Here is a 14963-nt window from a genome sequence, read left to right as displayed (position 1 = left end):
TATGGCAAGCACTGAACCATTGCACCAGTGATGGTTGCTTTCTGAGGCAAGAATGTGTAGAGAGAAGTATTTCTAGGACTCAGGACATGTTTCTGTAATTGTAGTTTAAGAGGAGAAGTCTGTTCTTTGGGATGGAAATATGTTCAGAAAGAAAAAACAAAGTCCTTCACTTGACTACGTTATACAAACTCCTGCAAAGCCTTGTTTGTTTTCTTTTCTCTGACTTCTTGGTTAATAAGGTGAAATAAAATAAAAAATACAGAACTTAACTTGTAGAATATCTAATTGGTGCATTTGACATTTCTATGACTGCAGAATCTGAGTTTTTACTCTGGGAGAACAACAACAAAGCTTTAAAGTCTTGATGAGAGGCAGCGAAGCAAATCTTAAATAATTCTAAAATGAGAAGCGACGCAGCTAACACTTTGCCTTATTGTAGAGCACACACTTCACCGACTGTTTCACTTTTCATATCAACCTCTTCAATGTTTGCTAATATAATAAAAATGAGTGATTATTGCTGTCTTTGTACACAGCAATATTTAAGCCTTCAATTCACTCTAGGTTTAGGTACTCTGGACTTCATTAGGGTAAAATAATTCAATTCTAACTTTAACTGGTTGTATGTAGATTAACAGAACAGAAATTGTCATTCCACCCAAACAAAACAACGAAAGAAGTCAAAAGAGTCAGAACAAATATCTTTAAACAACCTGCAGCCAAATTTGAAGGATCAGTCTTAGAAACATCAGATCAGGAAATACCAGCACTGCACAGTAGAATGAACCCTTAGTTATCCATCCATCCATTTTCAGACCCGCTTGTTTCCACCAGGCTGACAGGCTTAGTTCCTGATTGTATCTGAGATTATTCTATCAAATTTGCTAATTAATACCTTAATCCAATGGACGGACAACAGTTTACTTCATAATTACCCGTAGTAATGAATCACCTTCATTGTAAATCCTTAGTGTTTTTACATCCTGAAGGCCTAGGTTTCAGCCGAATTTGAAGGATCAATCTAATGTTCAACACATTGATGAGAAGATGAAACCTCTTTTCCCTTGGAGGCATTACAACATCAGATCAGGAAATACCAGCACTGCACAGTAGAATTGACCCTTTAGTTTAGTTATCAGTCTGGCTTGTTCCAGTTTTCAGGGTCGCGGGGGTCTGCCAGTGCCTATCTCCAGCTCACACTGGGCACAAGGCAGGGGTACACCCTGGACAGGGCGCCTGTCCATCGCAGGGCAACACAGATAACCACTCACACTCACATTCACTCCTACAGGCAATTTAGAGACTCCAATCAACCTATCAGTCATATTTTTGGATTGTGGGAGGAAGCCAGAGTACCCGGAGAAAACCCACATAGCATTGGGAGAACATGCAAACTCCACACAGAAAGCACCCAAGTGTCCACCCAAGTGCTTGAACCCAGGACCGTCTTGCTGTGAGACGGACGTGCTAACCACTAACCCACCATGCGCCGACCCTTAGTTACAGTATGTTTGTGTTTCCAGACAGCATGTTGTCATGTTGAATGTCAGGACATATTAATAATAATTAATAATACAGGACAACCTTTCCTAAAACCTGGAAAGTTTCACCAATTCACTGCATTATCGTGTTTTTGCTTCCTTTCTCTGTAGACTGTGACGCTAAAGAGGCTCAAAAGGCTTGCAGTAACTGTTGTATGAGATGCTTGTAATCCCTCTGTAGTCTTTCAGCCCTTTGCCAAGTATTGCAATTATTATTTGTTATTTATGTATTCATTTGATCGAGACAACGCACAATAATGAACAATCATATACAAGTTGTACACAAGTTGTAAATGTGCCAGATTGTAGCAAAACTGCTAATTTACGCCTGTAGTCCCAAGGCAGGTCACACAAGTAATACAATGTATACAGGAATACAAAACACACTATAAAAACTATACAAACTAAACACCAGTTTTGGGGAGCCTTCTAATCAACCCATAATGCAAATATAAGGAGTTTTGACCTACACTCTCAATGGTAACACAACAGAAAGTTTAGGAACCCTGGCATAAGGGAGATTGGAACAGAAAGTAATGGTGTTTTCTATGTTTGACTGCCCATTGTTTGGACCTGTGAAATGCTACTGCCTTATTTGACCAGTACACTCTTCAAAAAGACTTTAGATATTGTTGTGGGTAAATTAATGCCTCGACCAGGCTGACAGGCTTAGTTCTTGATTGTATTCGAGATTTTTCTACCAAATTTGCTAATTAACCTTAATCCAATGGATGGACACCAGTTTACTTCATAATTACTTCACTGTCAAGTACTCTCTTAACTGTCCCGTACTCGATAGGACTAGAGACCCACTCAGAAAACGTTTGACAGAAATTTACTCGGACATCAAGTTTCTTTCCTGCATTTCTTTTATTTCTTTGTAGCAGCTAGCAATGCCTTCAGTCTTCAGTAAAAAAAACACTTGGGGATTTCCCGGAAAAGGAGAATCATTTCTCGTCTGACTCCATTTCCAGTCTGACTTCAGTTCCAGTCTGACTTCAGTTCCAGTCTGATTCCAATGCTTGTCTGATTTCATTTCCAGTCTGACTCCAGTGCTCTTCTGACTCCAGTGCTCTTCTGACTCCAGTTCCAGTCTGACTCCAGTTCCAGTCTGACTCTAGTTCCAGTCTGACTCTAGTTCCAGTCTGACTCCAGTTCCAGTCCAACTCCAGTCCTAGTCCGACTGCAGTGCCAGTCTGACTCCAGTGCTAGTCTGACTCCAGTTCCAGTCTGATTTCAGCCAGGTCTGACTCCAGTTCCAGTCTGACTCCAGCCTAGTCTGACTCCAGTTCCAGTTTGACTCAGCTCCAGTTCAAACTCCAATGCAGGTCAATAGTCAAGCTTCAAGCACATCCTAATCTCAGACAAGAATGCAGTGCCAGTGTCAATGGAGCAGTTAAAGGCCCTCAGAACAGTGGCCAAGAGACAGTTGACAAAGATTGTGAACCGTGTCTGAAGGATGTATACTGAGATGACTGTGGAAGAGCTTGAAGAAAGTTTCTTTCAACTGATAACTGAGGGTTCAAAGATAATGGACATAAACGATGACATAGAGGCTGAGCTGCTTGCGGAAGTAGGAGAAGGTGAACAACTTAGTTTTGAGCAAAGAACTGACTTGGCCAGCACAGAAGAGAAGTGTCAAACCAAGTTAAAGGAGACCAAAAGCCTACTGCAAGGGAGATCGTGGGTGGACTTTGGAGAAGCTGAGGTCATAATGGCATTGGAAGCTGCCGAAAAAGGAAACCAAAGGTTTACAAGCATCCAACCAGACACTAGCAAAGAGACCTATGATTCCATGGTAGGAGCTTTTAAAGACAGCAAAGGCAACCTTCCAGAATTGGTATCGCGGGTCCTGAAGCGAGAGACATCAGCCAATGGCTAAGGGTTCTTGTGCAGGTCCCTCCCTGAGTCGGCGTCCAAGAAAGCTAATGTCCGAGTAAAAATCCTGTCAAACGTTTTCTGAGTGGGTCTCTAGTCCTATCAAGTATTTTACAATCAAGGTATTAAATCACCTTGATTGTAAATCCTTAGTTTTTTTACATCCTGGAGGCCTAGGTTTGAGCCTTGGTTGTGAGATGACTGGCAGCCAGTAAAGATCTTACCAAGTTTGTGGTGAAAGTTACATTTAAATGCTGTGGCAACCCCTGAAAAGGAGCAGTTTTGATTGACACTGACTGTCTTCCGTTTAATCCAGCAAAGGTCAATCTACCATCTGTTGGCATTTCTAAAAATGTGAGTGCACTTCATAGTTGATAACATTCAAATTAATAGTAAAAAGGAATGCAGCAAACAGCGGGTGAATATTTATTAGAGTGAGAGCTGCAGGATTTCTTTTTGAAAGAAGGGAAACTTTTTAGTCTCTTTTCGTTGTTGATTTCCAGGTTTCTGGAAAAGTTCCAAATTTTAAAGCTAATTACAATCTTCCCATTCATAATGTAAGTCGTAAATATTCATTAGTGTCAAAGGGTCATTTCATTTTTAGGGAAACTTATTAGTGACAAATTGATACTTGCCTCAAATAGGGAAGGTAGTTAGTCAAATCCCAGGCCAGCAACACATTGCTTGTGACTTGTGAGTCATCTAATAGATTGTTTTCCTATCAAGAGTGTTTCTTCTATTATGGAAAACAATGTCAAGAGCACTCAGAGATGGAGGGCAAGCACCAAATATCCTCTTTGCCAGATATTGTAAGACTTTTTCTATCACAAATGGATCCAGAATAAACTTGGTTGGGTAATTAAGGAACCAACCCGACATAACTGAGTCAATTATGAACAGAGAATTTTGCAAATGATGAGAGATAGGGATTTTTTATTTTACAAACTGATCCAGAATCAGTATAATGATCCACATCTCTTCCAAAATAGAATCTTCCATGGCCTATAAGCCAGGTCTACCTTTGGTTAAAATCTTGTCATAATCTGTTAAGTACTTTGGACTTAATCCTTCTGAAAGACGAACAAATAAAAAAAAAAACTGAAACTAAAAAAGTGAAAATATTTATTTCCTTCTTGGTGGAGGTATTAATTATTCTAGACTATACAGGCTTAGTCACATAACATGTTATAAATGAAGATTGCCTTTAACACTAAAAAGACCTACAGCCATCTTAAGAGTTGTTTTACCTCAGGCTGTTCTCTGTCAGAACCTTAGTTTAGTTATTAATTAGGATTAAAATTCTTCCGGCTTTAATACCACCATGACAGTTTTGGTGGATTTGTGCTGTAAAACTCCTTCTGAAGCAGTTTAGAAACTACTTGTTTCCTGTCATCCATAAGATAACATAGGACATAATATTTCTGACAGCATCAGTGACCAGGACATAAACGTAATGCGTTCAATGCTCCTGCCTGCTGATGACAATGAGCTGAACTCTTTCTTTGTTGCCTTTAATATAATGCACGAAATACATATTTCTTGACAGTTTTAAAGTAGGCTACCTGAAAAAGATTGAAAAGAAAAAGTGAATGTTGCTTATGAACTCTTGGGCTGAAGACTTTAAATGCCCGAGGCACACTGACACAAAAGTGGATCATGTGGCATTTGTGAACATCTGCTGCTTTGTTTTAGCAGCACATCTGACAACCTTTTTCTCCAGAGCCGAGGTCATACTGTTGTGTAGAGTTTGGGAAGTGGGAGGTAAACACTTTGCTCTCCAAGCCTGTGGAGCCTGTTTAAAGTCAATGTCTGTAGGACACATAGAGAAAGGTTATCATTAGAAACCCAACCTCTGAGAGAACACTGAGTGCAGTGTAACCTCAGTCCCATGGTAGTGCTGGAAAAACACATCACGCTTCCACAACATGTAGCCTGTGAATGTGTCTGGTCTCTTCACTGTGGTCTGTCTAACAACATCAATGTACATGACTTAGTATTGCGTCTCTCCAAAATATATCTTGGTAAACTTCTAATATGGAATAAGAAAAAATAATTATAATAAAATGAAAATGCATCCAACCATCTTTGACACTTACATGCAATTTAGAGCAGGGGTTCTCAAATGCTTTAGCTCTAGAACATTTTTCCAGTACCCCCCTTTTAAACCTCACATCAACACAATTTAATTCCATTTGTAGCCCTAAATTCCATAAGCATGATCCGTTCTTTCAACTTAAATATTTAAGATCTTTGTAGTAGAAATGAAATTAAAGAGTACTGTACCTGTACTAATCTTGTATTTACCATAAAATTAGTTCTGTGTTTTGACGATTGTATAGCCATTGCCATTTTACTTCATAGTGATACAGCAGTGCCATGTCTAGTACCATATAATGTACGTGTAAAGTATGTTTGTTTTATTAATTTATTTCACGGACCTTCAAGATATGGGCCGAGGGCCCCCTGGGTATCCTCTGACCTCAGTTTTAAAGTCTACAATAAAATTGGTCTGAGGGAGGAAATCGGAGAACCTGGGTAATCCTCTGCAAACATGGGAGCACATGCAAACCAATCACTGTGCTGCCCAAATCAAAATACCATTTAAGTCAAAATTAAATAATGAGAAGAAAAAAAATGTATTTGACAAAAAAATGTTTGAGCCAAGAAAATAAAAATAATTTATTTGCATTTTTTTTTTCTAAATATATAGATTACCTTAAATGGGGAAAGTGTTCTTCCGTATTAACACAACAAATCAAAGTAAGTAGAATAAATAAGGTAAATAAACATTGTATTAGCCAAATGATGCATAAACATCCTTGTACTTTTATTTCATAGATGATCAAAATGCACAAAATTAAGTACAATGGGAAAAAAAAACCAAAATACAATCAATTAAATTTTCTAAAAATAAACCTTTTTTTATGGGGTTGATTTTTTCCAGTATAGTTCCAACACAATTCATTTGTGCAAAGAACTTCACTCCGTGCACTACATTAGCACTTTGCCAGACATATGTAAATGTGCAGCAGCAATGTGGCTGCAGGAGCACCTGCTGTTTGAAGCCTCATGATTTAGACGGTATGAAAAAGCAGGTAAACTGCTACTGATGCAGTCATTCAACAATCAATCCCACCCTCTGTTGCTTGCATTGGGGAAATAAAAGCCCGTAAAAGATCCACACATGCACACATAAAAATCTCTCTCTCTTTTTCTTGCATCTGATTGGGGAGAGAATGAAAAGAATTAAACGTCCTTTTATCCTGTAAAGATTAGGAAAAATAAACAACTCTTCCTTTTTTTGGAAAAATCCTGGGCACGACCATCTTCTGATTGTTTGGATGTGTAAAGGAAAACGCATTTCTTCCAACTGTTATCAGATTGATACGAAAACATTACAATTGTGGTTTTTTTTTTCCAAGAGATGTGAAAGCTGGTTCACTGATGGCACCGAGCATTCTTTGGGGACAAGCAGGATGCAGCACTGCACTCACTTCTCATTTCTACCATTCGATACATTTTAGCTTTTCTCGACAAGTCTCTGGGAGCTTCTACATGTTCAGTGAGGGGACAGCAGTATAACTTGCTGTTAGACATACTGTTACAAAACAGTAAAAAAAAGTCAGTGATCAGGCCAAACTCTTATTATCTCCAATGAGTCTGCATTGCCCAAAGTAGGAATACGAGTGAAGACAACACCAGCAGTGTGGAAGGTCCGCGGCAGAATGACTTCCCTGCTGCTGCAGCTGCTGCGTGCACATCACTTTTGTCGGCTCTGATCTCAGGAGCCTTTGTTGTGAGAAAAATGAATTCTGTTGTGCAGCCGTCAGTGCATTCGCTGCCACTTCCAGAGGAGCTGCTCCCTTCATCACCTGCAGCCACAATTACACAAATCACATTTCTCCATTTGCATTGCATTTTTACTTTGTTGCAGGAAATGTATATAGTACTGCATCACACATGCGTGTATTTTACTATTTAAATTTTACTATAACAAGAAGCCCAAAGGTTTACTTTAATTATTACATTAATATTATATTAATATTAATTATATTTAATAATTAAGGTAACAAAGTTCCAATGCAGGGGTGTCAAACTCATTTTAGTTCAGGGGCCAAATTTTGGAGCAGTTTGAGCTTAAAGAGTAACTAAACCCCAAAACCACTTTTTTTCTGCTGAATACAAATGTATGTGGGTATGATGTAGTGCTGTTGATCCTGGTCCAACTCTCAACATTTTAGTCCAAGTATTTCATGGCATATTTAGTAGTAAAATGTAAGAGCCACTGCCCTCTGTGGGTTGACACCCGACTATTACAATACATTTTTGCTATTGCGTCACAAACGAGCACTGTTCGCCCCGCCCCTTTTATAAAAACTATCACCTGTGGTCTCTACAATCTGTAGTGAGTAGGTTGGACTGAGAGAAGAGTGAATAGAGGTATATTGAGTAATGAGTAGCTAGTTAACATAGCATAGATTGTTCATTGGAGATTTTATACTATAGACTGGGCATGTCTTAACTGCTGCAGAAGCCCCGCCCATAATCAAGGCATTTTTTTAAAATGTCCCTCCTAGTGGCAGGTCAGGGGAAAGCAGGGGTTTAGTTATTTTTTAAGTGGGCCACAGATATTTTTTGTGGGAAAAACATCTAATTCAACATTAATGTGCCCTGGTTTGCACTTCCATGTATAATATATATATGAATGTTAAAGTATGTGAGTATATCAGTCCCTGCAGGATCTTCACTTCAATTTTCCTGACTGTGGGAATTTGGGGAAACTTCGTAAAAATATTGGAGGAAAATTTGCCAGATATTGGAAATATTGAGAGCTCTTAATTAAATTAAAAAATCACTGCCATCATGTGATATAAGAACTGGAAAACTGAGCTCTGCAAATATTGCAGATTTGAATTGATTTTTTTGTATTTGGAGGGGCTGAGATAGCTACAACTGAAATAGTTGGTAATTTACAAAATGTTTCATGTTTTTTTCAATCATTTTCACATTTTTGAGTAGACCTAATTTGATGCTCTAAAGGGCCAGATTTGGCCCCCGGGCCTTGAGTTTGATGTGTTCTAATGGGATCATATTTGTGTTTTTTCCATACTATTCAATAGGGGTGGGATAATACACTGAATCAAACTCTGCACCAGTTATGATCTTGGTGGATGTGTGATGTCAACACCGTTCCAAATAAAATAGCAAATGTGACAGCATTTAAAATGGAGCTGGATTTTAGATTCCGTGGCAGCCGTGGTAAAAACACATTTTATTTGCCGCTGAAAATTCAACTCATCTGTCAGTTCAGGCAGATCTTTACAATCAGAAAGAATGTCTTCTGTCATTGTGACATTTGAGTTGTATGCCTCACAGTCAAATCATTGCTTGTTACCACACCTAGGGCTATTTATTCACCCAATAATGTCAGACTTGGCTCAGTGCAACATCGAACATCCTGTGGTGCTTGATGATTACGTGAGTGAGAAGTGAGATTTAACTTTTAGCAGCAGCAGTTCACGCTGCAGAGGTGTCACTTATTGTTTAGTTTAGTCCAAATCAAAACTAACATGCTGTGAAATAAACTTTCCATTTATTGTTACAATTTTATACTCCAAAACTTGGAAATAGAAAGAAAAACTCACTGGCGTCCTGGAAGTAGATGTCATTTCCGTTGTACGCATTCTTGAGCTTGTTTGTCATCACACGCAGAGCCATGATCTGTTGACGAATCAGTGTGTCCGGTCTGGTAATATCCACGTCCACCTCTGGGTTGTTTAACTGGTTTGTTAGACCCTCCTTTACCACTTCAGGGAAATACCTGGAAGAAGTCACACACTTGATTATTAATCCCCATCTATAACAATATTGTACTACTCTTCTTAAATAGCTCTTAAAGCTGCAGTATGTAGAATTGTGAGACAGGTATGGAAACAACCATGCTCCCCCCTCTACTCCCTGCTTTGAATGAACCGGTATCCTCGTGAACACGTACCACTGTGGAGCCGTTTGCAATGTGACTTTGTTGCTAAATCTCACAACTTTCCAACTCCTCTTTGCAACTTTGTCTTATGTTATTGGAGATTTTCCACCCACCCCCCCACCTCAAAGCTCACAGGTGGCCACAGCAATCCCAGCTGCAGGTCAGAGCAGACCCACGCCTCTCCGCGTCTCGACTACAACTTAATTGTGCATGTTCCCTCCACCTTGGATATGCCTGTCCAGGGTTTACAAGCTATTTATCCCATCTGTTATCGCTCTGACATCAGTATTGGGAGTCAATTTCGAGTATGCTGGACACTTAAAACTGTCGTTCTTACTTTTTTTGGCTTGCTTTGCCATGTAAGCTATTGTACATGATGCAGCGATGGTTCATTTTCCTACTGGAAAGCCTGCCATTGCACCTTCAGTAAACTCAGGACATGAATGCGCATTGACTTTTGTTGAGCAGCCAATAGTAATGCTTAAATAACTTCATGGAGTACATGGTTTGTGGAAAGATCTCTGATTGGCTGAAAAAGAGTGTCAGGCTCCTTGTTTTCTAAAGCTTAAATACAAAGCCAAGAGAAAGAGCAGAGGTCCAGAGTCCTCTTAAAACACTTTGAATTACAATATGCTCAAAGGTTTTTGGGATTTTTGACCAACTGATTACATACTGCAGCTTTAAGTCATGGGTTATAGCGTTTACTCTGAAATTATCTTTATTTTTACCTGTTTCCTATTTATGCTAAATGTGTCCTTTAATGGTCAATGGTGATAGGTAAACCAACGCTCCAGAGAAAACTCACACATGGTAAGCACGATTACATTGTGTAACGCTAAGCATGCAACAGACGCTGGACCAGAGATTACCAACCCTACTCAAATCTCCAATCAGACATAATATAATGCTGTACAATACGACTTGAATTCAATCAACTTGTATATATTTTGAAGTACACCAAAACTCAATTGCAAAGTTTAGAAGTGAAAAAAAAAAAAACATTAAAAATGTCTGAATTGCAAAAAAGCTTGTTGCCCACCTGCACCGACTCTACAGCCCACCAGTGGTTGAAACTTTGCACAATAAGAAGTTAGAGGTTTGGAGTGGATGCATGACAGCCACTGAAGTTTTCCACAGAGCATTTTTTTTTGTTAAGTCACTAAAAAGTAAATTGAATCAAAATATTGAAAAAATAAAATCGACATACATTGCTTTACACTGACTACAATGGACTTACCACAAGAAATTAACCACTTCTGACAAAGACATGTTAATTGTTTGTCATTTGTTCAAGTGTATGTGTACCGTATCTGTATGTGTGTGTAATAGGTACACCGTAATGTCGTAGAGCTCTGGCTGTTGTGGATGTTTTATTACATTCAGTAACAAGCATGATGACATATTTACAAGGTAAATCTATGAGCTAGAAATGGAGAAGGTGATTGCTCAGGTGTGTGTGTGTCAGCGTCTTGGACTCACTATCAGAGAAAACAACCCATTGACCAATCCGTAGCCGAGCTCACAGTTAATCTACAAACTGCACCAGTTTACAAGAGGTGTTGAAAACTCCTCCATCCCCCTGGGTATTAAAGCCTGGAGTCTAACACACTCCAGTTCTCCTCATGAGAACTATTCATTGCACTTAAAGAGGGAGAGTTAATCTGGGTACAGAATGTGGTTACTTTAATCCCTGGCAGGCAGACTGCGATAAAAGAAGAGCTGTGTGGGACTACACTGTGATTATAAAAAGCATCTCCCGTCTTCACCTTCCCTTCCCGTGGCTGTTCCAACATTGCTCCTCGTCCGACTCAGTCAGTTTGCCTCGAGCACAGATGTCATCAGGCAACTTGGACCAGAACCTCCGGGATTCCTTCAATTTCACTTTGATGTCAATCACCTGCGGGAGAACAGTGGAGTTAGGAGGAAGCTGTTCAAATATACAGTATATATCATGTATATTAAGAAAAAGGAGATCAGCTATGCTTCTGCATTGGTTTCAAAAGCACTTCAATTTATTTATTTATCTGAGAGAAAGCATTATGTGTTCCTTCCCCTCTTTTCAACCACACTGTGCTCGTCTCTGATTCATAGAAGACAGACTTGAGACTTGATGTTTGCCATGAGCAGTCCCCCCCAACTGTTTCAATCTGGACCCATCTGAAGGCGTAGTGGGTGATGAGCAAATAGCATCAAAATAACTTCATAACACATCATATACAAGTATGTTGTCTTTTGTTTGTCATATGACGGCAATTAGAAAAGACGTGCATTACTGGCAACATTACTCCAGTTGCCTCGGTTTTTTTAGTGAGGTAATTGAGGTTCACATTTATGCACCTTTCCTTTTTTTTTTCTTGCTTTAATTGCAGCTCACCTGTGATGCTTTATAATTAAAATGCAGCTGGAAAAGCAGCTGCTGTGAGAGTAGATTTTGATTCAATCAGTGGAAGTTCTTTCACTAAGCACTCTATACAACAAACTGTGATTAAAAATATAGTAAACAAACAAAACAGCATTGAATTTTGACTCTGTAATGTGACATGGAGATTATAGAAGACCCTATGTAATAATAATTAAAAAAAAAAAAACCTTTTTTGCTTTGTGCTATGTATCTATAACAGGGCTGGGAAAGCATTTGGCCTTAAAGGAATCATAAAGTGTTTTAAATTGACCGGCAGGCTGAACCATCTGTAGATCAAGTCATAAACAGGCAAACACAAAGCAAACGATAACCATTTATGAGCTTTTATAAATCATTTTTTATATTTCAAATGTATGTTTCATAAACATGCATCTGTTCTATTGTCACTATTAGTCATAGAACTGCAGACAATTATTACTTATTCAAGAAAACAAATTGAACACATCCCAAAAACAAATTGTAGTAGAAAAATACACAATAATAAATAAACTGTCTCCTCATGTACATTAAGCAATAAATATTCTTAACTAAGCCTCAGTTTATTTACTGAATGTCCTAATGTATAACCTCAATCTATTTTCAGAGCATTTCACATGTGTTAGTTTATGCTGTAACTACATCTAGTGGCTTAAAAAATAAAAAATCTCAATCAGTTTATTGATTATTCACAGCTTTGTATTAGTGTCTCCAGACACATCTTACCCCAAGGTGCAAACCAAGCACCATAATTGACATGTCACTAATTCATTTATACGCTAACACCTAGCTCAGGGGTGATAAGGCTGGCCCTGCAGAGCCCATATCCCACATGTTTTAGAAGTTCAGTTATACTAACAAACATGAATCTAATGATTGTGTCATCATGCAGTTCCACAGAAAGCCTGATAATGAGCTACCATTTACAGTCAGGTGTGATGGACAAGAGTAGCATCTAAACGCCTACTGGATAGGGGCTCTACTGGACCGAACGATAGCGGCGATGACGTAACACATTAAAAAAAACAGATGACGGATAGATCTGATGACGTTTGAGGCTTTCCTGAGCTGCACTATTTTACACATTTAAACACAAACCACATTTATTCAGGAGGAAAAACAACTTCCTTCCTATCACCATTTTAGAACACAAATTAAATCTAGTTGGTGTTTAAAAAATAAAGAATTAATGAAAAAATGTCATGAAGATCAGTCAATTACAAAACGAGAGACGGATTTATGACATTTAGCCAATGATGAGAGAGAGAGATTTTTTTTAAACTGATCAGTATATTGATCTGGATCCCCTTGAAAATTTTAGGAAATCTTTCATGGTGTAAGGTCTGTCTTTGGGTAAAATTTGTGCTTTTGACGTAATCCTGCAAACAAACAAGGCAGTGGCTATCCGTGCGGTTGCCGTATCAATATAACAACATTCTATCCGTACGCAGCGCCCTAACCCTAAAGATTGTTGCGATATTGGGTTATAACCTAACCCTAACCCGCTATGTACTTGCACTTCGGTAACCGTACAAATAGCACCGGGGGTTGTTCATACGGCAACCGTACAAATAGACACTTTCAACAAACAAACACTGGTAAAAAATATTACCTCTTCGGCAGAGGTGAAAATTTTTTCATATATAGAAAAAACAAAGACATGGTATAGTGTATTTAAAAAAGCAGATTTCATAGACCTTTGTAATAATAATAATAATAATAATAATAATAATACTAACAAGAAGAGATAGTCATCAACATCCCCCGCCAGATTGGTTGTCATTATAACTCACAACCTTTTCCTAAATGTCCTAAATCTAACTTAAATGTATACATAGGAAAATATTATCACATCAGAATATAAAATTACCAACTATCTTGGTTTCTAAGAAAAACTGTCCCCTTTGAAGATATCCCGAAAAGAGTAAAAAAAAAAAAAAAACGGCACAAGGGCAATAACTCTGGAAAAAAATAATTGCGCACTTCTTATTTTTGAACTCCATCAAGGTATTGATACCCTGACGCATAATTTTATATCACACTTTTTTTGGGACTCAAAGCCGCTTTACAGAAAACAGAAAAATAAAGAATTAACATTATTATTATTATTATTATTATCATTGTTTTGAATTTGTGCAATTTAGTTCAACCAAAAACCAAAAACCTATCATCTGGAGTGGCATCATCTGATCTCAACAACACAAAACCAAACCATAGAATGTTTAGGAGCATGAATCACATGTGTAATCACACACACTGTATACAGAAACCCCTCACCATGTGCCAGTTACCATGTGGATTTGGAGGAGTTCACGCTGTAAAGCTTAAGGTTAACAAAACATAAGAAGGCCTGCAACAACAGGAAGTCACTGCAGGAGTCTGCCCTAACATTTGATGTGGTAATCCTATCATGGAGACACCAAAGCGGGTTAGCTTTAACACATGCAGCTGTGACTCTGATTTGCAATGGCTCGCAGAAGCCCACAGCTGACAAGAAAATATGGATCAGGTCAGCTTGAGCATGTTCACTCAAAGTTGGCCATAGTAATGGGATATGGCATCAGTGCCTGTGTAAAAGAGGTTTTACAAGAAAGGTAGTGAGGCCACAATCAGACACACATTGAAGGATTTACAAAAATATTGTCCTTAACTACGACAACAACGATGTATTGAAATGCAGTGTCTGCACTCTAATGCTATTAAATGCATTAGTAATGATGACTCACTTTGGATTATTGCATTATTATTAGCATGACAATTTCCTCCGCACTATAAAACAGTGAATTAACCCTTTTTTAAAATCCCTTTAAATGATAACACATCTTAAAATTAAGTATAATTACCAACAACCATGACAATGCTTAGCGTATGAGACCAATTACAGGAATAGCTTCTGCTTTCTCCACATCACCATTGTACGGTGACTTTTCCTCTCTGTTTTTTATTGGAAGCACTTAGTATATGGACTGTTTGATAGACGCACTTCAAATAATGAATAATATTAACAATAGATGAATTGGCTGAGCAGCATGGTTTTTGATTGATTATATTTTAATATAGCCCTTTATTGAAATCAGCAAGCTAAAAGTTTTCTCTGACACTTGGGTTGAATGTGCATAAAAGGAAGCAAGTCAATCACATAATAAAGGCAATGCACAATATT

The 14963-nt window shown here is 38.3% G+C and overlaps 1 protein-coding gene across 2 annotated transcripts in view; it reads right to left on the bottom strand.

Annotated features, from left to right (window-relative positions):
- Positions 1-6431: 6431 nt before the first annotated feature.
- LOC114458259 (glypican-6-like) overlaps positions 6432-14963 on the bottom strand; it is a 160525-nt gene continuing 151993 nt past the window's right edge. For both annotated transcript variants that reach the window (XM_028440628.1, XM_028440636.1), the window contains 3 exons: positions 11169-11299; positions 9065-9240; positions 6432-7291 (listed from right to left, as the gene is read on the bottom strand). In XM_028440628.1, the coding sequence (XP_028296429.1) occupies positions 7065-7291; positions 9065-9240; positions 11169-11299 (534 nt within the window). In that variant the 3' untranslated portion in view covers positions 6432-7064. The remainder of the gene's footprint in view (positions 7292-9064; positions 9241-11168; positions 11300-14963) is intronic.

This window comes from Gouania willdenowi, chromosome 3 (genome assembly GCF_900634775.1).
Source record: "Gouania willdenowi chromosome 3, fGouWil2.1, whole genome shotgun sequence".
NCBI classification, from domain to species: domain Eukaryota; kingdom Metazoa; phylum Chordata; class Actinopteri; order Blenniiformes; family Gobiesocidae; genus Gouania; species Gouania willdenowi.
Note: the sequence above shows the minus strand (reverse complement) of the source record. Positions and strands in the feature narration are given on the sequence as shown.